Here is a 24,127-nt window from a genome sequence, read left to right as displayed (position 1 = left end):
AGTAGTGAGGAGCCTCTGCAGCAACAGTTAAGCTCAGAGGAGAAGGTTCTGCAGCAAACTCCTCTGCCTTTCTGTTTTTACAGATTTGCACATGTAGATGCACAATGGGAACAGCTACTATAGGCATTTACAAATATAACTTAAGATGTTGTAAATGCACTAATTGGAAAGTGATGCTGTCCGGTGTTTGAGTCACTTCAGTAGGCAGCATTCGTGCGTCTTCACATTTGACATGCTTGTTTCAGTTCGAATGAACTCTATTGAGATTAATCGGCAATTTGAATGGTGAGCTGATTTCAGTTATTTTTTGTAGAAGTACACTTTCATCAATTGGAGTTATTTGTGAAGAATTTCTCTGACTGAGTTAGTAAGTGCTTCCTGACAATAGTTTGTCCCTCGTGTGGATGTGTTTTGAAGATACTGAGGAAGTAAGAGGGGTAAAAAAACATCACAGGGTGGAAAATAATCATTCTAATCATCCGCTCACAAATCCCTGCAGGAGGATGAAAAAATTACTATCAATCTTCATTATATTAAGAGTGCGGAAATCAATTTTCTCAACTGTCGCACCATCAAAGAATGTTTTCAAACTGAAACTTACTGGGAAATGAATTTACCAAGAGTCTTTGGGAGATAACACCAACTTGTTTTTGATCCGTTCATTATTTTATCATTTATTTTTCATTTAATAGTCTCACTGTTTCACTGCCTTCTTACATAGTTGTCATCCAAAATCTGCGTTTGAAGCAGATCAGAAAAAAAAATCCAAATCAAACTGGTAACTTTGAAAACAAACATGTTTTCAGCAGTGCTGCTCAGCACGCGCGGCGAGACTCGAGCCGTGGCTGTAGCGTTTGAGAAAAGCCGAGCAGTGTGAGCGCTCATCGCTTTGCTGTAAACACCTGTCACAGGCGATGATGAAAAGTGCCACTGCGGCTGAACAATAAAGGAAATAGAAAGCAGTGAGGATGAAATGCAATACAGTAAAGCAATAGAATGGCCCATGGAAATGGCTGTTTGGATCCCCTGTGACTCATTCAATTGGTAGTGCCCTTGAATGCAAAGCTCTTCTGGGGAATAACTTATGATGAGTTGGGTAATGCTATTAAAAGGAAAGAGAGGGACATTACACTACTGGGTGTGTTTGTGTATGTGAGATAATGTAAATATCAAAAGATTCACTAAGTTGTTCCCCAAACATACCAAAAAAAAAAAAAAGAGCAAAGGCATGTCTGTGTGATAATAATAATATACAAAATCATACAATTCCCACATGGACATAACTGCTTTATCTATTTATCTCATAATCGTTTAATATACTGTAGTATGATAAATAGTTCTGTTGAACCTCAAGGAAAGGTGCGATTTCAGTGTGTTTCTCAAGAACAGACCAGGAGCAAACATGTTTACATAAACACACGCAATTACTGAAAACGTTGTTGTGACAAAGTATTGAAGATTTTGTTGTTGGTGAGACTTGAACTTAATTGCAACTTGTCCACAACTTCAACTCAAAATAATTTTGCATTACTTAACTACCTTATTGTCTTAATTCTCAAATTTTTATTTCGTCATGCGAAAACTCTACCTGCTCATTTTAACATGGAGGGCTTTATTTTCATAGACGCATTCGCAGCAGGGCACAAATGCCGCTGGGTCCTGCTTTTCACACCAGTGCAAGACTTGCTGTGTGTGTTTGCTGTTTTGGCAGCCTCCACCAAAGTTGGGTGTGCTGGCGCAGGACAAGTATTGTTGTTGGAGATGCGCCTGGCGGAGTGACAATTTGTTGGCAGAAAGTCAAACTTCCAAGTGCTGGTGCAGAGTACGCTGGTCTAACTTGACTTATTCCATTCATAAATATGTGAACAGCAGGCATCAACGCCAATGAATGATTGAAGAAATACATTTATTGAATGAATTGAATTGATAATGATTATTATTATCATCATTATAATTTTTAAATCATCCCATTGGGCGGCATAGCTATGGGGGGCACATGTTCCATCAATGTTCTGAGGGTGGTCTCCAAGTGCCCACTTTATGATATGAGGAGATATGTGCTCCTCCATATTCTAGTGACTAGCGCGCCACATTTTAAGGGAAAGAAAGAAGCCACTTTGATTGGCCTCAACCGAAGTTGACTGCGTAATCAACAGAGTTGGGCATTTACATCTGTCCATCAGCATCGACGAAAGGTCTGTTTGTCTGTCACTGACGATCTCCCGTTCCCAGTTGAGTGTCCATGACTAATTTCCCTTTGGGGACAATAAAGTATAGGAAATGAAAAAAATGAAATTTCCTGGCGGACTGATGACTGACAGGAACTTTGAAATACATCGGCGCTTATTCGGTCAGTAAGCGAGTTGTTGTCTGTCCCCCGGACCGCCACAAACACAAAAGGGGAAGATAAGGGGCACTGTGGGGATGAAAAGCAGCAAGAGGAGGAGCAGTAACAGTAAAATGATTTGTATTTTTTGTGTAATGTGGCCGCAACTGTTTCGAAATAAATAAAATTGTGTTCTGTTTTTGTTTTTTTACTGATGGCCCAAAAATAGCAGTGACAAAATAGATTTTATCAATGAAAGAAACTTGTTGAAAATAATGATGACGGACTGGGCCGGCCCAAGATAATGATGGACTGATGATGATTGACTTCCGGGGTGGCGGAAGTTCACTGACGCGCCCATCACTGCTAACCAGCCTCTGCGCAGGATTTACACCGGACCCCAAAATAGAGCCCTTAGTCGTAAAACATGTTATTGCCCTTCGTCTCCTCTTTCCATCTAGGGATGTTGAAGTTTAAACGATAAGCCCTTAATCAGCACAGAAAAATAAACTAGTTATTGTTTTTTAGGTAAAGTGTTGTACTTCCAAGTATTTAAACAAGTATGTTAGTAGCTGTTAACTAGTTTGGAAAATATTTGGTGTATTACTTCCCTCGACTGAATCGGGTATCAAAGGATACAATTTATTTTTAATGTTGCTTTGCAGCAGTGTCAGGCGCGGCAACAGACAGACGATGAGCAAAACAAAAACAGCCTCTTGGGAGATGAGGAGAAATGCATTGGACGGGACAAACAGGGAGTAATGCACAGCTGTAATGAGAAGTGTGTGTGTGCGTGGGTGTGCATGCGCGTGTGTAAGTTTGTGTTGTGCTCTACCTCAGTGTGTTTTGAGCCGTACATCATTGCACCACTGACTGTTGTGATTGCCTGACCCAAGGTTTCAGCGCATTACCACCTTAACGGCTTTGTGGCTGGATTTATTTTGTCTCCTACACGTACGTGGGACAAACACACACACACACACACACAAATGTGCGTGTGCACATCGCAGCTGCGGGAAAGTGCCTAACAATCAAAGGTTGAGAGTGAATTTGAAAATGTGATTGGCGTGCAAAGATGAGCTCATCTTTTCTGAGTAGAAACATATTTCAGTCTTTACCAGGCGACATCTGATGTCAAGCCCGACAAGGTCTCCCGGGTGAACCTGAACCTGTCCTGGACCTTTTTTTGTGTTTGTGTGGGTTCTTCCGGGATACTCCAGCTTCCTTCCCTCCATTCAAAAACATGTACGTACAGTATGTTAGGTAAATTGAAGGCACTCTAAGAAGGCATTTACACGAGGTCTTTTAACAGAGCCACAACTAAAACAGTTCCCAGGTGTACAAATGCCCCAAGGATAAAGAATTACATCACATTTAACATCTAGTCCAAAGGGAGGAGTCCTGTCTCATGCAAATGAAACACGCTTCACTCCTCCTCTTGTATTGCAGTATTTGTATTTGTTCCTGTGATAGGGACAGAGCTACTTGGGGATCCCCAATTCTAAAAAAGCAAATGCAAAGCACCCACTGCATGTTCATTTATAGACAGCACTGACTTTACTTATGTTGGCAGAATTTTATTAGCGAGCCACTGAATAACACTTGCCAATTACTTTCCTGGATCTGCGCATGTGACACATTTTCTGGACACATCGCCAAACACAAATACACCCCAAATTAACAACTTTGCTGAACATTCGTAGTAGTAAGTAGGGGATCTGCTGTTATATTGCTGTTAGCTACGCTACGACGTGCATCCAACAGAATTCAGTCCAGTAGAGTAAATCATACACTGCTTACCTTTTGACTTTGACTTAATGTTACAAACTGTGTTGTCTGCCAGTTGCTTGAAAGGGGCATATCTTCCTCTAGCCTAGCTGCTAGTTCTAGGCATAGAAACACCGTTTGGGGGAAGTATTATGTACATTGTAAATTCACCTCACGCTTACTGTCACCATCCGGCAAAATTAAGAGCGCTTTGCACACAGACACAAAATCGGAAATAAGCAGCGCTCAAAACATTGACCTGTTTGTATAATTTCACACTTGACGAGTGGGCATGCACGCAGGGGACCTAGATGTATATCCAAGCAATCAAAAAGGCACCTGTGCTGCAAGCAGGGATTATTGCGATAACTAAGAAGGTGGAGTTTATTTTAACAGGTGACTGAAATTCTGAATCATCATCATCATCATCCAAGTAATTGCTTCCTTTAAGATGTTCACATATCCAAGCATAGCTTTGATCATGTTATGGCTGTCGCAAAGCCAGATTAACGAGTGCCGATGTCCAGAAGTCCTCTCTCTCGATTATACCCCACATCATCGTCTTACTCATCTGCCGAGTAGGCTGAGAGATCGGGTAGTGGCGGCGTTTTAAAGGAGCCCCCATGGTGCAATTCTTAACACCCGATAGGCTGGCTGGTCGCACCCAACACACTGACACACACTCTGTGTCTGTCCCTCGTCCCCACTGTTCTGTGCACTAGAATTAACCGTTGGCTCCTCTCCAGTCACATCCCGTCAATATTCCAGCCATCCAAAAACCACCCGCTCTCTTCGGATCGTTCACTGGAGGCCAAACATTGGCAGAGTCGCAGTTGTGTCACAGCAATCAATCCAGCATCAATGTGAAACAGCTACACCACCAGTATGCAAGCAAAACACAACGCGACTCCACGTACGTGTTTTTGTCAAATTCCCACCAAAGAGAACTAAAAGCATAATAATGCAATTGAAAAAATGACCTAGATAGACAGCGAAATATGGAGTAAGGAGCTTTTATGGTGGACTTTTAGATTTTTGTAATCCATCTCCAGAAGGCACATTTGGTGTTAATAAATGGGCAGACTGAATCAAACTCCAAGATTTTTACCAAATGGAGTTGTTATTCCTAAAATTGATTAGAGCCTCAGCAGTGAGATAGAATTTGAAAAAAGAAATAAAAAAAAAACACAACACATTGCTTGGTGACAGTATGCCCCAAAGAAACAATACTTTACTACTACATAGTGATTACTTGTTTGTGTTTTTTGTGGTAATTTAGGTCACAGCAACAATTAGAGAGATGGATGCTCTTAATTCTTGGACCAAAATAATAAATCAACCAATAATAGAGTATACTCGGAAAAAATGGCAATAAGGCTTTGAGTACAGCACATCCGATCTGTAACTTGTGTTGACCAGAAGCACCTTGGCCTGCTTGTTCTTTGCAAACGCGTGTCATCTAAAGCTAATGTCTTTTTCCAAAAGTCAATTGCTTAACCTTTCACCATCACAAAGTTGATTTGATTCAGATATGATGAGAATCAGAGCATGGATCTTTTTTCAGGTCCTACCTGGAATTGGTCATATCCGTTTGCCCACCTCGACTCTTCTCCAGACCCAACTTGGTGAAAATTCCGATGAGCACCATGATGGCCACCACGCCACAGATGATGTACACGATCATGTGGGTTCGATCGCGATCCGGTTCCTGGTGGACCTCTGTGACGGGTGCCGCCGGTCGCCCGGTGTTTGCCCAGACGGGCGTGTCGTAGTTTGAACAGGAAGTCTGATCCAAACTGTGGATTTGGAATTGGCAGCAGAAGCGGTAGAAGCAGGAGCCGCAACAAAAGCTATAGATCCCCGCGTTACAATTGAACGGTGGGTCCCACTGGCCCATGACGTCGTAGTAGCCCCAGCAACGATTAGCACCGCCTAGAGTTTTATCCTCTGTGTCCGCCGTCGGTGTTGCCAGGGCAGCCTCTGGTAACACTGAGGGCTCAGTCGTGAGGTTATTTGGAGGAGCCTGGGCTGAAACCTGGCCCAAAGGCCGACGGTTGAGTCCACCCAGAGAGGTCAGACCTAGAAGAATGGCCGCTGAGAAGCTGACCAGCGCTGGTTGCATGTAGGCAGACATCTTGGGTCCTTGGTCTTGATGCCTCAGTGTTGATGTATGATTGAAAGACTCGACATTCAAGAACCTAGGTTTGGAAAAACAAATAAATTGTTAAATAGCCGTCTCGGTGCGCTCATTACGACAAGATGCAGTTGTCATGTTGAATCAAAAGCATTCATTTCAGATGGGCCTCTACATACCACTGTCATGGGAATCTTTTTGCGCCTGTAGGGACCGATTGGCACCGAGTGAGGGGAAAAAAACAATTTCCCATCTTGGTGTGCTCTCTTGTTTTGTGTATGAGTCCCTTGTGAATGCATATTTGCATGCTCAGGCTTTATCGTTTACAGTGGAACTTCTAGGTCATACGCATATGAAGTCAACCATGTTTTAGAAAATGATGCTTCTGTTGTCTGGAGAATTTGGATAGGTTGAATTGCGGTCATGCATGACGTGAGATCGTAGCATACAAGGTGTCAATTCAACAAGTGTCAAAAGAGTAACTCTTGGTCTTTTTAAAATATATTTTGGGATTTTTTTACACTACTTATTCCATTCCTTTCTTCAAAGGATGCTATGAGAGGAAGAAACTGGTCCAAAAGTTATATGAACTTGGAATTTTTAAGACTCCACTCGGACCATACGTGTACGTCTGTTATTGCTTTTGCAATCAACAAATCTACTACAAGATTCAAGTTAAACAGTATTTTTTCACTTGAAATGTTAAATAGGTTGACTTATTTTTGCACTTGTATGTCAGTAAACAATGTTAAATTAAACATTGCCTGTTCAGTTAATAAAGGTTTGATGGTGGTGACGGTTTGACCCTGGAATTAACTATTGCTTTTTTTTTCATTATTTCCTATGGTAAAACAAATACAACATTTTACAGTCAATGCACCTGTGTCCCTGAATTTTGAGAGCTTCTATCGTCACTACCTTATTTACATGCAGGTGTGTGTTTGTAGGTGAGTGGTCCAAAATAGTGGAAATGTCACCTTTCACAAAGCCATTTGGCATCCAGAAGTTGGAAACAAATCCAAATCCGCTGGCTTGCAGTGGATCCAGTTTAGAAGCGCTTGCTGGCCACAAATAAACCTGCTTGTAGCATTTCCTGCAATCAGTTTCCTACTTTGCTCAGTCAAAGAACAAGCTGTAAAAGTGTTTGCTGTCAAAAGAGTGAGAAAGGGCGGGGTTTGGGGGGGGATTCTTCTAAGACTCACAAAGAGTCCCAAGCTCCCATCCTGGAGGGTTTCTCAATCCTCAGACATGCTCGTATTCCTGAGTGGGTAACACATCTGATGAGCGGCGCCAAATCACTCCTGACGTCCCGAGGAAAACTCACCGGAGTGTGTTGTTTCCCACGGGAGTTGTCTGCCTCCTCCACTCCACTCGCTTAACTTGTGTCTTTCATCTTCCCGCTGACAATGTCAATGCACGATGGGTGCGCTTTTATTTTAGTGGTAGGCATCTTTTTGCTCGTTTCAATTGTCCTCCTCTTCTCATTCAGTCAGCCAACAGGTAAACGCAGCTGTTCTTTACAAGAAAACTCATGGGGCACTCATCCAGCTGTAATCCTCCGATGACGACCGTCCAGAAGCGCCTCTCCTTTTGCACGTGTGACGTCTTTCACGCTCACGCACACACAAGCGCGCGCGCGCGCACACTCCCGAACAGCTTCAATTCCCCTGCCGCTCTTTCTTCCAGTCACCACACAGGGAGTCCAGTGGCTTTTTGCACCCAGTCCGCTGTTGCTTGACCCCTCTCCCCCTCCGCCCGCCCCTGCAAGCCTATCTTATCCCTGGATCCCGCAATCTGTAACACAGCCTGGACACCAGCTGGGTTTTGACTACTTAGCTTTGTCCTACTTGAGGAGGGAAGGGCGGGGGGGGAAAGAATATGGATGCTGTTGTGATGTTGGATCTCAACGTCTTAGTGATGCTGCACAAGAGACGCTGTTAAAAAAAAAAACTAAAAAAAACGATGCTGGATTTGTTGAAGAATCCCACATCGTGGATTATTGTTTGCTTTTGGCTAAATTCTCGATTCCTACCCTTAATTTGAAATGCCCCATAAAATATACCTGATCGGTTTCCAAGCCGGACTGTTGGACTTTAGTCGAAGCTAACTAAGTATCGGCATGAGGTCAAGAGAGAGCAGCTCTCTCTGCACTTTGCACAAGTTTGGCCCAAATAAATGTCCTCAGCTTGTTGTGGAGTACGGAGGTGGAGTGGTGATGCGACAGCCCAAATAGCAGCAGCAGCAGCAGCAAGAGCAGCAGCAGCAGCAGGAGCGTGCCACCATCGGCACATCAAAACATGTCCTGTTTTCAAAGGAAGCCCTCTCGGACTGCAGCAGATGCTCTTTTGTTCTTTTTGGGGCTGGTTCAGGTGCAAGTTGCTCAAATTTCCCACTCACATTATGAGCACCTGAACAAAAGCTGACCCAAAAGAATCTCAAGCCATAAACATGCAACAGTTTTCTGGAAATTGTTGCATTTTATCTATCCGAACCATACAAGAGATTGTTGTCAATTCTCTCCTTGTCCATCTGCAGTTTCTTTGAAAACAGGCATAATTTGATATATATGTATAGGATTTTTAGATATATATCATATGTATGTGTTTTCACTGTGGGATGCTCCAAACAGAAGTGGGAAGAGACAGGAAAGCCCGCAAGCAACAAAATGCTTTCTCTTTTTCTGTCATTCCATCCTTTGCCTTTTCAGATCTTGCTCCGCGTGTATTCCTTTATTGGCGCGTTGCTCCCGTCGCATGGCTGCCTCCGTATCCCGTAACTTGCCGACGCTTCCACTGCCGCTCTCTTCTGTTCTGTGGCAGGACTGGATGACAATATCTCAAACACTCCTCCCTCTTCTGCTCACTCCTCCCTTTCAACCCCCCCCCCCCCACCTCTCTCTCTCACACACACACACAGACTTTTGTTAGCAAATGAGCGCAAGGTCTTTCTTGCTGACTCTCCTCCTCCGAACCCCCTGCTATGTATCGCTATTTGTCTCAAAATTGTCCCACATATTGCGTTGCTTTTTTTGCCCATCAGAATTCCTTGGCCCCTTTTGCCTCCTTTCCCTATTCCCGTCCTCAGTTTTCTTTTCAAACCGTCTCCGTGTGCGCAATTCCCTTTGGCTGCTTCCCTACACTGTCATCATCTCTGAACCAACTGTGAAAGCGTTATTATCTTTTATATCCAATTGTGCCACCTTTACAAAATTGAAGAACACGTTGGCCCTGACTGAGCAGTGTGTCCGTCCATGGTTTGTATGAATGTGTATGTGCTTAATTGTGCTATATCTCTGCACACCCTTGCCTCCATATGAGCATGTGTGGCGCACGTGTGCTGCTGCAGTCTATCGGGAATGATTTAGGGAGCAACATCACAAGGATGGATGGCAGAGGAGAGGGAGAAGAGGGAAGAGTGAGATAAACAGTGTAAAGGAAAAAAAAATGCCGGGAAAGAGGCAGGGTGAGGGGGATGCCAGTGTGCCTGCCAAAGAGAGAGAGTGAGTGAGAGAGAAGAAGTAGTAAAGAAGTGAGGAATTATCGCCGGGGAGCGAGAGCGGGGATTAGAAACATGGGAATAGGAAGTGACAGAGTGAGAGTGGGAAGGATGTGGGGAGTGATATATGGGGAGGGCGTGAGGGCAGGTAGTGGGGAAAAAAGAGGAAGGGCTTCCTCAAGGGAAAGTGACATATTTGGCCTATAGAGGGAGAGAGACAAATAGAAAGAGTCAGCGTACAATGAATTTCCCTGGACGTTCTCTGAGGAAGGAAGACGGCAAAGGATGGAAGGGCGGATGACATTTGAATAATATACAGTCCACCGAATTTTCTCAACAGGAGGATGGCGCTGCCTGTGACCTTGACATGGAGGGGAAGTAATAATAAAATGCTATTTTATAACAACATGGTGAATTCATAATGAATGCTTAAAAGCTTCTTGTGGAAACAAAAGCCATCTTGTGATCCTCGTGCACTTGGTATAACTGCGACACCTTCCAAAGATGTTTGCTTTAAAAAAAAAATTGAAAAGAAATCCGCGGGTGCCAATCGGCTAGTGTGCGGGGGTGGGCTGTAATAATAATAATTTTCCTCACCCACATCTTTGGTGGTGATGATTCAATATGGAATTGTGGGAAAAAGCAATCGAATGCATCACTTGGAATGTGACTGTTGGCCACGTTAAGAAGACAAATGTTATTCAAGAGGACACTGAGGGCAGCCATAATAAGGACCTCTGCAGGAAAGTGTAGTATGGGGAATATTCAACTGCAGCGTTAAGGCAATGTCGCAATGTCTATTTTTTTTTGTCATTTCTTGGTGCGTGTTCGCAAATATTACAATGACTTGGTAGTACCTGTTTTTGCGTCATTATTGTTGAGTTAGCTAAAGTATCATTTACTCTACGTATTTTGCTGATATACTTGAACAGTGCGTACCAAATGATGGTCAAAACTGGCTATTTAGCGAATGGATAAAAAGCAGCAAACTTTGCATGTTATTCTTAGCAATTATCTCCTGAGCCACCAGGACACAGACTTGCGTATCACTTTCCCCCTTTATGAGTTTTGTTCCACTTACCAGTGTATCCTGTATGGTTATTTTTCTTATACGTTATTGTTGACACGGTGACATGTACTGAGCAGCCGAGAGAATGACGAATCCATGTTCCCGTGGTCAATTTCCAGTTTTGTCCATCATTACATCCCTGCTACTCTTCCACGATGATATGATAATCACCGCGGCTCAGTTAGATGAACCCTCAAAAGATATGCTGAAGTCTTTGATTCAACCTTCACATTTCTGTGTGACTTGAGGTCTTGATCTTTGATTGAATTCCCAATTGTAAACCCTTTAGGCCATTCCACTGAGCTTCTACCGTGTATGCGTTTGTTTGTGCTCCCAGTTTGTTTATACTTGCTGCGTGTGCTTATATTCCAGCCCTCTTGGCCTGAACTGCCTTCAAATCTTTCGCAATGTGAGTCTGGAGTTATGTCTTAAAATAAGCACACAAGCACATTACAAATGTGCAGCTTCACACAAATGCAAAAGCGAACACTCACGATGCCACACTGTGTGAGGCACCACAAATCAGCTAATCCGTTTCCGCCAGGCAGCCAATTTCAGCCTGACATTAAAGTGCCCTCTGTTAAATTTGAGGCATGTCATTCCTTAAGGATAAAAATTGCTGATAGAGGATTGGCCCACTATCAAATACTCCATCATCTGTACAGGACAATGCGTGTGAGTTCTAGAACAGGAAACGTCGAGGGTGAAAGGTGCTCAAGGAGAGCCTAATGGGGAGGATGGAGGGATGAGGTGGGTGGAGAGGCAGACGGATGGAAAGACAGTCCCGGGGGGGAGGGATGAAGACTAGAGGCTGTGGTGCAACATCCATTCCAAATCCCTCTTCCTGTCCTCTCATTCACATTCACTCATCCCTGCGAGGCGATTTACCGCTCAGATTGATTTCCATCTATACGTACACCGAGCACTTCATTGGGTATTCTGCACGAGTTAATGAGATAGCCGTATCAACAATCCTGCTGTTACAATCATAATGTTGATTTATTTACCTTTTAATTTAAACTTTATACAACCAGGTGGTCTCATTAACATTGTTTTCTGCAAGAGAAACCTGACCAAGATGGCAGCATGGCATTTCAGGCAATAACGTTAAAGGAATATCAAAACATAGCATTCACTTCTGATGGGCAAAGTCAAAAAGGAATTATTTCAAATGTGCTGTGCTATGATAGTATCAGAATAGACATTTGGAGGTGCGGTGTAAATCTGCAAAGGGGGGGGCTTAAGTTTTGGTGTTTTCGCAGACCTGTGCAAGCCGGTGCGTTTTGCGCAGTTGTTGGCGTGAACACAGCCCACGTGTTTTGCCGCCAGTTGAAGACACACCCATGGACTCAAAGTCCCCTCCACACCCCCCACTTGCAGCTCCCAGCCACGCATGCATATGATCAGTGTAAGGGGAGCAAAGTGATGGCCGCTCTAAGCATCCATGACTGACAGGGGCACTTGAAAATAAATATCTACAATTTGCCGGATGGAAGTGATGGGGCCCAAATGGACATTTTCCGTACACACAAAAAGAGCATTTAAATATTTGCTGTCATCATTGTGTGCACATACACAAAGGTGCTTCTGTGGGTTTTTTTTTTTTTTTTCAGGTCTTAGTGGTATTGGGATAGATAATGTAGTTAAAACCGTAGACATGATTGAATTGGTTGACGCTCGATCGATCAAAGTTGAAATTTATTTGCTGCATTAGTGCACATGTGCTCCAGGAATTCTCAACTTCAGTGTAGGTGCTTCCAGGTGCATATCAGTCACACCAAATCAGTAACTCAAATACATCCCTTGAAGCCAACCTTTCTCATCATCTCTGCTTCCTCTTCAAAGGCCTTCACTTCTTCATACCTTGACTTCATTCTTTGCCCAGTCCCCCTATTTCTCAACTCATTTCCCCATCCGCTCATATAAATGTCTTCTAAATTTGAGTGTATGCCACACCACCCCACGACACGCCTGTCACTCCTACTCTGTTTTCACTCGAGGGAGCGGAGACTTTTCCTTGCTCCTTGTCACCCCCTTTCGCTCGCTTAGTTGCTCATCATTCCTGTACTCTCTGACTGTCACTCACAGTAGATTAGTTCAGGGTGGAGACGAGTATGGGGAGGAAAGGATAGAGTCGGGGAACTCAAATAAGGCCACCAGAGGACATTTGGTACAAGCGAAAGGGCTCAACATTCGCAAGCGATTGAGGCGACATACACCGAAAGTGCAAAATGCAGTCGAGAAAGAAATTGGATTACGTGGAAGTGGGATAAAGGTTTGATGACATCGCTGCACGTTTGATTGTCTGAGTTCTTTTTTTAACTCTCTTGGCACATTCTTGACTGTCCTTGTCGCATGAATTTGAAGTTTGACAGACGTGTGTACTGACATTACTGACAAACATAATTTACAAGAATGTAGTTGGAAATTCTTCGTTCATTAGCATGGATTGGGTCGGGAACAAAACTTTATGCTCCAAGTTGGCGGCTCGCCCTGAGAATGATATGACTTGGATGAATGAGACTATACGCGGGCATATTTCTGCAAATTTGAATTTTCTCTATGGAAGTGACTTGCTGTGACTGAAATGACTGATTGAAAAACACACATTAGTACTTCCGCTATAGTTCTACACTTAAAAATGAAACAACGGATGATTACACTTCATCTTTAAAACATTTTTTTTGCTCCGAAACGTATTTTGACACATCTAAGCAAAGGAAGAAAGAAAAAAACTAAGTTGTATTTGCTGTTTTATTCTTGTCAGAAATAACCATAAGGTTTGTATTTGATTGGCAGTACAGTATATTTTTGAATTCAATTACCTGTCCTTGCCACTGGATGTAGCCTCATACTGTATTAAAATTACAGCTATTATCCAAAATGCCTCCCAGCATGATTTTTATTATTTATGAATTCATTTGTGGGTCTTTTTTTTCCCAATTATTCGTGACACCCATTTAGAAGGTGAATTGTTACAAAATGAGAGCAAATCATATCAACCAGTGATATGAAGTAATTTTAATTAGAAAAACAATCGACATCAAGGATAACACAATGAATGAAATAAGAAGTGTAAATGATTTTGAAGTGGTTTGTGATTCAGCTGAAATGTCTTCATAACATTTTGACACAATGAAAACAACTTTAAAAAAAAAAAAAGCCTTTTTAAAATAGATTCTGTCAGCATATTCATGATACATGTTTAACAGCTACCGGTATATCCTTTCCTCCACCTTAGCATTGTAAAAAATTGCGATCAGGTCAGCTGATCTCAAAGTTTGAGTATACAAATAAAAGTCTACACAGAGTTTTTTAAGAAGCCAGACAGTTCTCTACGAGGACAAATGGAATCAAAATTCTTATTGTGGCACTGAAGGTTGCCTTCCTATATAAAAAAAAAATTCTTTTTTTTTTTCCCCCACAATTTGGGATGGGCCCTTTACATCTATAATGATGGATGAATGCAACTGATTACGATATCGGCAAGCATCTTAACAAGTCTAACTAGTCATGCTTTCCATTAGGCGTCAAATGGAGGATAATCCTGCGGCTTCTAGTTGGGAGCTCAGTGTCATTATTAGCCGTCTGGCTCTGTTTCATCCTCATGCAGTATCAGCCCACCACCTCCCCTCCCCCGCTAAGCCTTCATGGCGTGTATGCTCTGTGCCTCTGTGTGTGTGTGTGTGTGTGTGTGTGTGTGTGTGCGTGTGCGTGTGTGTGACAGCGGGCACAACGGCAGTAACTCAATCAGCCGGTCCGAGATGGCTTCTGTCCTCACTTGAGCCAAGGAAAACAGGCCGAGTGCAGAGCGATGCTGGCAGAGCAGCTAGATAAGAAGGTCATCTGAAGGTGACGGAAGAAAAGGCACTTTGAATGAAATGGTGGAACAAAGCAAGTGATTGAAGAGCAAATGACTGGGTCCTTCACACACAAGAAGATTGAAATGTGGGGAGGAAAAAAAGAGAAAATGAACCTTGCCCATGCGGAGACTTGCTCTCGATGCCACTTGCTCTCCCTCCGCTCAACTTTTTGACACAAAGCCGATTTGTAAAATCCTGTAGAAAGCAATGGCAGCATGCCCAGCTCACACACATGTGCAATGTGGCATGTCATACTTTAGGGTTCGAGTTATCATTTGCTCCATAGGATCAACACATTCACTTGCTTGTGACGATGCACAGTTTGAATTAACGCATTTCAAAGGATTAGCCTACTTTCCGCCTGATATTTTTATCAGCGAAGTTCTGAAACTGGTGGGTGAGTCATTATTCGCCGGTGACGTCACGTTGCATTTCACAGCGCATCTCCCTGTAGCTATTTATCCACGTCTATATTTATCAACTTCTTGCACTTAGAGAAACACGTCTGAACTGGGGCAGGAGATTACCTGCTTGCCGAGGAGAATCTGTTGATCCTGTAGAGGTCCAAGCCCTCAATAAATTTCATATTTTGCCAGGTGTAAATATGGATCATGCACTCGCAAGCGAGGTTATGTTTACTGATATGATCGCATCAAAGTAGGAGCTTATTTGGTCCTGAAACCTTCTTAAGCCTATAGCAATGCCAGAGTTGCAGATTCCTCTATTTTGCTTGCAGGGAGTGAGAACTTGTGAACTCCCTCAGCATTTAAATGGACGCTGGTTGACTCCGATGTTTGAATTACATTTCACCATAGCAACTAATGGAAACAGGTATAAGTGAATCTGTTGCCATCATAAAAATGCAATTCACCATATGTTTTAAGTACCAGAATACATGAACCACTGTTAATAGTAAGTTGTAAAAACAATAAATGTAATCACTTCGTCACTGTCAAACACTGCAGATTTCTGACTGTGCCTGAGAGGTGAGTCTCTTCACATTAATGCTCAACGGAGCTCATTTTCAGTGTAAATTCCGTTCCTTTTATTTTTGTCAACTAATTGCTGACTCAGTATACATTTAGGTGCTCACTGAACTGAAGTCTCATAAGATATTGAAGAATTTGCAATGTCATGCACGACAGTGGCTCAAATTATTGTACTCGCTTTTAAAGGTTCCAATCGTGCAAATAGTTCATACAGTCCTTGAGTTGGGCACCGTTTTTGTGTAATTACAAATTTGCGGGCAAGGTCAACGGCTCGCGTATCGCATGCTTATGTCAAGTGTCACTCATGCATTCATAAATGGCTGCATCAACCATTAACTAGTGAGCTGTGGATGCTGGAGCGTGTCTGTTTTAATACTGCGCTGAAATGATCCTTGTGCCATCAGCGCTTATGAAAGTGCCGTGAGAGCTATACAATTCTACTTCCAGCCGAACAAATTCAGTTAGGCCTTAAAGGACCATTCACCCCGAATACTCTCAAAGATAAACCCTGGGTGGCGTTGTGTGCGTTAGAGATTTTCTGGCACCACAAGTGATTTTGTGGTTCCTCTAAAATGCCTGATGTTGACAGCAAGCTGCAGCACTTTTCTCTCTTTTCTTGCCGCAGCTCCAAACTTCACTAGAAGTCTTTTTCAAAGTACCGCAGGCCAAATAAATCTCCCAAATTCTAAACTTGTAATTATTCCGAGGCCATTTTGAATAGGTGTTTTTCTCCATCGCTACGGTGATCTTATTGGGCCTTTTAAAAGGAAAAAAAAAAAGTGTAGCTTTTTATTTTCCGACGGCATATTTGTTCTGTTGTCTCACATTTCACGATTTTTATTGCTGCATATCTCAAGTGCTGTATTAAACGCTATGTTCCAACACACACAAACAAGCATCCACTCCTGGAGCACCTTTGCAATAACTGCAATGACCTTTTACAGTGGCTGAGTCACACTGCTCCTTTTTACATAACCACCAAAGGTTTATCTCAGATGTAATCAATACGGTATGACTTTCATTAGCTTTGCAGATTGCATTACGCTCATATTAAAGCCGTAGAGAAGTGTTGCACTATCTTTTAATGCCATCATCACTCGTCTAACCGCTGTTTCTGACGGTAATGGAATAGATATAGTGCGGAAGAGCAAGTGCAGGAAGCACAGCAAAGCATAACCACTCAATCTATTGTGAAACATAGGACACAATAAAAGCTAAGCATTATATTACACTGCTAGAATCTTTTCACCAATTGTGACTCTCCGTCCCCTGCGCTCGACTGGCCACAGTCCAGATTTATTTGCAATTTATTCTCAAAATATGACATCTATTTTGTAAATAAAACATGTCCTGAATGGGTTTTTTTCTTGTAACAATATGACTTCACTGTTGCACATTCCAATTTCATTATAGTAGCCAACATTTTTTTTTTTTTCTGTAATGACACCTGCTGATGGTTTTCTTTCAGCACTCAATCTAAATTCTTCTAATAAAACAAACTCCTTTCCGAAGCATCCCCTTTTGAAATGCCTTACTGCAGAGAGAGAGAGGAAAAAAAAACATTGTGTGAATGAAACGGAGATGACAGTGATGGATTAATGGCTGCATGTGGGAAAAGTCTCAAAATCACATGACGCACTGCCGCTGCTTTAATAGCAGGCATGTGCGTCAACAAGTAGGCTAAATTGCTTGTGTAATGAGGCCGGAAGTGTTATAATGAATGTTATATTAATGACTAGTATTTTGCTTGACTTGTTTTGAAGAAAAATGTCTCGCATGCTTATTCATGTGTGAGTTCACTTGAGTTCATTTCAGACTGATCAGTCACACACATGCAAAACAGCAACGTGGGCTAAGGCTTAGTTAAATAAACGTGACTACCGTTTACATGACAGTGGCCAAAGTTCAGACGCAGTGCAGTTCTTCTGGTGTATTTTAGACCAAAGCATGAACATAAAAGCACATTATGATTTGCATTGAAATGCCTGAGTCATTTTTGCAGAGCTATTTTCTTTTAACCCCTTAATACTGTTCATTTCTCATGCATACTTCATATGCTTCAAGTATTTTGGACCTGGGATAAAGATGTCCTTATAAAAATGGATGAATAAACATGTGGCAAAATGAGAAAAAGAACATTTTAATTTTCTCAGGTATTTGCAAGTGCAGATCTCGCTTATGTGTCCAGGCATGACCTCTTGACCTCCGTATGGCTTTTGGTTCAAAACAAGTCAAATCTGACCCAACAGTACGTAAAAGTTATTATTTTTTTTTTTTTTCCCTCAATGAGCTCATTGCTTGATTGAAAGTATAAGGAAATGAATATCAAATGAGATTATTGGCTGTTGCAGTTGTACATTTGTCAGTGCGGGGTGATCAGGTTGAAATATATCAGCTGTGCAGGGTTCTTGACTGTGATTGTATTTGACGTCCCGTTAACAATCCTCCATTTAAAAGGTACAAACAGCAAGATGCTCGTCATTTAGCTAGGGGCGTATCACACAACACAATAATAGCATCAGCAGTGAGCCGTGAAACCACTGTCGGGGATGCAAGTGTTAAGCTGTTGAATCAAGGGAGGCCTAAACCCAAAGATAGAAAAACAGGGGGTGAGGGATAAAGGTGCATTTCAGTTTAATTAGCGAAAGCAAAATAATTAGCGGCAGGATGTGAATTAATTAACGTACCAAGGGCACTGCCGTAAGGTCCCATAAGGCTTTACACTTCGTTGCAGCCCACGTTATAGCCGATTAATTGGCAATCAAATGCTTCTTGAACCTCAGCAATCTTGTCTTCCTATTTGCTTGCCCATTGTTGATCTCTAATTAAGGTCATGGGGGAAAAAGAAGAAAAAAATCTGCAATAGTACTTGTATGATGAAACCGCTCACTCCCAGCATTGTTTTCTCGCAAGGTGTGGAAGGGCAACAGTGGTGGTCCCCAACCTTTTTTCTGCCACGAAAATCTATATACTTTGCGGCCCTGTAACTATTCACCATCCGTGGCGGGGTTCTGAGCCTTGGGGTGTGTGTTTATTTGGAAAGTTTCCTTCCTTCCTTTTGCCCAGTTAAAACTGCAGGTCAATAACGTCTGTAAAAGAATGCTTGGATGATTTTGGTGTGGAATAACACAAGTGCCCTGACCTCAACCCCATTAAAGGGCAAGTCAACACAAACATATTTTTTCAAGAATCTGTTCAATGCAGGTCCATTAGTTGAAACAAGGCAATATGATTAATATGAAATATGAGTTAAGCATCAAAATCCACATGTTTTTAGTCATCTAAGGGGCCAGCCTTTTTGTCACTTTTGTCGACTGAAAATGACATCACACACCCTCAGGGCTTAGATAACGACCAATCATGGCTCACCTGTTTTCTGAAGCCGAGCTATGATTGGTCGTTATCTGAGCCCTGAGGGTGTGTGATGTCATTTTCAGTCGACAGAAGTGACAACATGGTCGCAGAGATGGCTGAAATGGGCGGATTTTGTTGCCAAACTCATATTCCAGAAACACAATCAGAATGCTGTGTTTCAACTAGTGGGACTGCATAGAACATATTCTTAAAAAAAAAAAAAAAAATTGTGGGGTTGACTTCCACTTCAAAGGCCCTTTTTCAAGTCAAACGTCAATGAATGCTGATTTTACAAATGTTTTTCTGGAATACAGAATCTTGATGGTGATATCGTCCACATAATTCTTAGTCATAGAGAGCTACGGAATGATTTTGATGGTTGTGTTCTAAAGTGTGATGAGAAGTCCTCGATGTGTAACAGCCGATGCGTTGTCCAGTTCTGCCGTGTGTCTGACAAGACGAAAATGCTTGATAAAAGATTGATGAAAAGCTCTGAATATGAATGAGTATGTGCATGTATGTTATGATGCTGCACAAACATGCTGTTAAAATATGCATTTAACCATGTACTGTATTTGTGTGTGCGTGTTAGCCGCCATATACCGTAAAAAGCTCTGCACTGATATGAAATTGTAAAATGAGATTGAACGGGATGATGATGAGGCTGCCGGAGAGGAGGCAACAAATCACACTCTGATCAGGTCAATGTGTGAATAATGATCATAATGTGACCATAATGATGGCAGACTGAGCCGATGAGACATTTTTCCTGTGAACTAATACCGTGAAGGGTTGGTGTAGGTTGCATGTTTTTGTGTGGTGGATGCAGGTTATTTGTTGAAAAGAGATTATGCACTTTAGGCAATTTGAATTTTTGCACTTTCCCTACTTTCAGGGATAAGTCATAATGAGCGCTTTATTCACTGCCTCTTCGTTTCACTCAGCCTTTTCTTCCAGTTAAGATTAAAAACCAACATCAATTGCAGAAACGTTAGTGGCTTGATTATCAAGTAATAAACCCCAGCAAAAATAATTGTCAATATCCCCCAAAATAGAGTAACACTTTACAATATTGCATCTCTATCATATTTTGTTACATTCATTTGGAGTACCCACTCTATCCTTATTAGTGCGTAATCCTCAAACAGCTGCGATGCGCATGTTATGTTTGAGTCTGGGATGTGGAGGTGAGTAAAGACCAGGCTCAACGGAGTTAATCTGTGCAGTGATAAGCTTGTGTGCCCGAATTAACTTCTGTCTCTTCCAGTTTACATCAAAACTGAATTATCGCACAAAAGAAATTGCTTTTGCTCTGCCAGTACATGTTGCTTGAGTGGACTATTACACGGCAGAAGAAAGGCACAACAACATACGGTAGTTAGCATGAACATTTCAAAAGACTCTAAGGAGGGTTCTTTAAATCGGCGTCTAAAGCTGAGCCGTGTTTCACTGGCAAAAAGCCCAAAGAACGGTCTTATCAGACCAACATTTGTTCTTATTTGTTTCTATTAATATTTCAACACATTTCGCTTGGACAGGCTAAAACTTTCAAAGCCACTTGACTGCGGAAACAACATTCCCTTCCTTAGCTTTGCTGACAGATCCATTTTATTCATCTAGCTTGATTTCTTCGCTAGTAGGCACAAACCTCCCCAACTAATTTAGAACATGACAGCAGCAGTTTTCCGGGCAGTTTCTGCGATATTCTGACGCTGTGGTGGTAATCAAGATAACAAGCAGGGAGACAAGAGTGTGCACGGAGAGCGAAAGGGAAAATAATTTAAGGCCAAACTCTTGGTTACTTAACACAGCAATTCGCCCTGAAGCAAAGCATGACATCTGTGATGATGAAGTTATCATTCTTCATTTTGTTTATGTACAAATTCATATTGCAGACCCCATCTTTGGAAGTGATATAATTTCCTGAACCCCGGGCATGTTACCCACCACATTTCATGTCTTATTTAATTAGTACCACTTTAGATGTTGAGCAAAAATAATGTCTTTATCATAAATACTGATGTCACCTTTGGCTACATTTTAGATGATCTTTATTCTAAATTGTAAGTTACACCAAAGTGTATGTGTAAGATTGATTGCGAGAAATCAAGATTCACATAAACACTTTAACTGTTTGTCCTGAAATGTGTCATCTCAATGCAATCCAGAAAGGAAAAGACAGCATTGCATAGCAGAAAGAAAAAAACAAAAGTAGAAATGTGTGTGAGGTTTGTGACAACTCAACAGAGACCAACTGTCATACATTTTGATCAACATGACGCAAGCGATGGCTAATGTCGGGAACCGCTTTTTTGACGTGCACAAGTGACGCGATGATGTGAAAAGTAGTTTTGAGAAATGTAATTCTGATCTGAGAAATGTACCAAAGCGGCTGAAAAAAACTGTAATTGAAAATGTCATACTCAAGAAACTTGGCACAGATATAATCATCATTACTTAATTGCATACAGCCAGTTATTGTAAGAGAGTGCATATTGTGCAAAGTCATCAGTTCACTGATGATATGAAAAATAAGGTCCAGGTGAAATGGATTCATATTGGACACATTTCTCCACGGAAATACAGTCGCATGCAAATGTGCGTCTTTGCCCGCTTTGAATTTATCTGCTTTGGCATGAAGGTAGAAGACCTGACAGCCTTTCTGTGGTCAAACAGCACGCGGCCCGTTCTGCTGACGCATATAATGGAAATCAATTGTGTGCAGGCAAACTATACAGGCAGCAGCCCGGTGGTGCTTTCCGTTGTGCGTATTATGCCTTATGTGCTAATGACTTAAATGACGCCTGAGTTAAATTGTTTAGCCTCCTGATTGTCTATTTTCCAATGTTGTGCATAAAAGGTGCAGGATTCCAAAGTTCCAGGATTTATTACTCGAACTGCTGTCAACTTTGCAACACTGGTATTTTTAGGGGTGGAGGTGGTTGGGGGTGTGTGTTTATTATTCATTTCCCAGTTAGTAAAGCCTCAAATTTTACAGCGAAATTCAAGCACATACACAGGAGGCAAGCGCTCATCATCTCATCACAAACAGGCAAACGACCAGTCACGAATTATAGGCTCTCCAAACATTGTTTTCGAAATGTGTGAGGATGCCGGAGCACTCGGAGAAAAGCAACGCATGCACGGGAAGAACAAGCAAACTCCACCTCGATTGAACGGACTCGGAACTTGCGGACTCCGGATTTAACAGACAGAAAATAGTGTCCAGTCCACTCCAAACTCTCTTTGTACAGTAGCTGTCAAAGGTGACCGCAGTTGGCCAGGATTGTGCCACAGCACCAGTAAACGTCACTGTTGCGCAATAAACAAACAGAGACGGGTGACACTCTTGTCCCAGATTTGCAATACAGAGTAGAGCAGGCTAATAGGCACACGGCCGCATTGGCTGTGGTGACAGTCCCATCAAAGGCTAGCAATGCAAAGCATAGACATTAGCTTAGCATCACAGAAGGCACGCAGCTCAAAAGGGGCGTGTAGTGTGTAACTATTCATATCTAGGGATAATGTTCAATGGAGCAAACTCGTGTACAGTCTCTCAAACAAGCTGCTTTTGGTCAGTGTACAGTTATTTATTGTCAAGCCCTTCTCTTATGGCATCCAATGGAGGTGAAAAAAAGAATCGCACTAATATTGCACCACCACCCCATGCATCAATTTTGTACCGTATTTGGCATTTTTAGGTTACAAAATTAGCACAAAACAAAAAATGTGTACTGTACTGGATATTTTAAGGCCACGAAAAAATAATTACTTCAATTTAACGGACAATTGGCTCTATAATGGACAACCTCGTTCGGTAATTAATCCTTTAAATCGAGTTTTCACTGTCTGGGAAAACCTTGAGAATGCCTCGTGGGATTCATTGTGGTCATCTAACAGCTAGCATCATTAGTTTGCAGTCTTCATCTTGAACTCTGGTAGGCTCATTTGCACTGTGACAGATATGGAGCTGGTGCAGACTAACAAGAGACAATGCAGCTAGTGTCTTTGGAATCAGGATAAAAACTATCTTCCAGTGTAAAAACGTGATCAAGTGAGAAAGATGTTGCCTTGTCTTATAATTGTGTTTTTCTCCTTTCCCTCTTCATGATCATCTTCACCTTGGAATTTCCTTTTTTTTTTTTTTTTTGCACCTTCCACCAACATCCTATCAGTAATGAGCACACAACCTGCATACACTGACTTCAAAGCAGAATAAGGATACAATTGACGTAGCCGTCATAGTCGTTCGGGAAGCTGGAGAAGAACTCATGTGAGAGTTGAGACGAAGACAACCTTTGCAGCATTGTCTCGCACAACACGTCTAATCTTAGCATCTGTGGGAACAGTGTGAAAACAGGTTTAAAAATGGCCCGCGCGTGAGTGGAAAGTGTTTCGAAAGCGAACTAATTGAGAGACAATGGTAGAAGGATGCCGAGCGAACGTTTGGCAAGGAAGTGAAAAACAACATTTTTAGCCCTGAAGAGGATTATAGTATAACACATACCTGAAAGTTGTCCTTGAGCAGTCTCACACAGTTTTACATCTGGCACAGACTTCAACTGAGCTAAACGATCGGATTTCTAATCGTCATGATGAATACATAATGATAATAAAACATATAATTAGACTTTGGCCATCATGGGAAATACACACGTAGTGAGCGGGAGCTGGTTAAGATCTTTGGCTTGATCTGCATCCTTTGAGATTCTCACTATTGTTTGCTCTCAGGCCTGACTAAAAGCAGACAGAAATAAAGTGCATATTGATGACACCAGAGGGTTTGCAGACAATGTGTGCTCACTAAGGCTTAATCTGAAACAATTATCACCCTGGAGATTAGCGGTTGTGTTCATTTGCTCTGCAGCAACAATTGAATGAGTTTGCAAGAAAGGTTTAGCCATGCCTGGAATACTTGATAGTCTAGTTATTCACCTGAATGTTTTCTTTATTCTGGCTTGATGTTTTTATGCAACTACAATTTTGTTGCTCCTTTATGAAAACCTTGTTGGCATGCATGCAAAGTATGTCCTGTAATCGACACTTTCCGCTATTATTATTTACTGCCAGAAATGTAAATCTATCATGTTGCAATCTTCCCTGTTTGTTTACATTTATTGGAGTCTCATT

The 24,127-nt window shown here is 42.0% G+C and overlaps 1 protein-coding gene across 1 annotated transcript in view; it reads right to left on the bottom strand.

The window, feature by feature from the left end:
- LOC147134649 (protein shisa-8) overlaps positions 1 to 9,027 on the bottom strand; it is a 67,624-nt gene extending 58,597 nt beyond the window's left edge. The window contains exons 1-2 of the mRNA XM_086054855.1: positions 7,205 to 9,027; positions 5,665 to 6,291 (exon numbers count right to left, since the gene is read on the bottom strand). Coding sequence (XP_085910981.1) covers positions 5,665 to 6,227 — 563 coding nt within the window. The 5' untranslated portion in view covers positions 6,228 to 6,291; positions 7,205 to 9,027. The remainder of the gene's footprint in view (positions 1 to 5,664; positions 6,292 to 7,204) is intronic.
- Positions 9,028 to 24,127: the final 15,100 nt, after the last annotated feature.

The sequence above is a fragment of the Filicampus tigris genome, chromosome 16 (assembly GCF_054856515.1).
Source record: "Filicampus tigris isolate MCC_2025a chromosome 16, RoL_Ftig_1.0, whole genome shotgun sequence".
Classification (NCBI taxonomy): domain Eukaryota; kingdom Metazoa; phylum Chordata; class Actinopteri; order Syngnathiformes; family Syngnathidae; genus Filicampus; species Filicampus tigris.
Note: the sequence above shows the minus strand (reverse complement) of the source record. Positions and strands in the feature narration are given on the sequence as shown.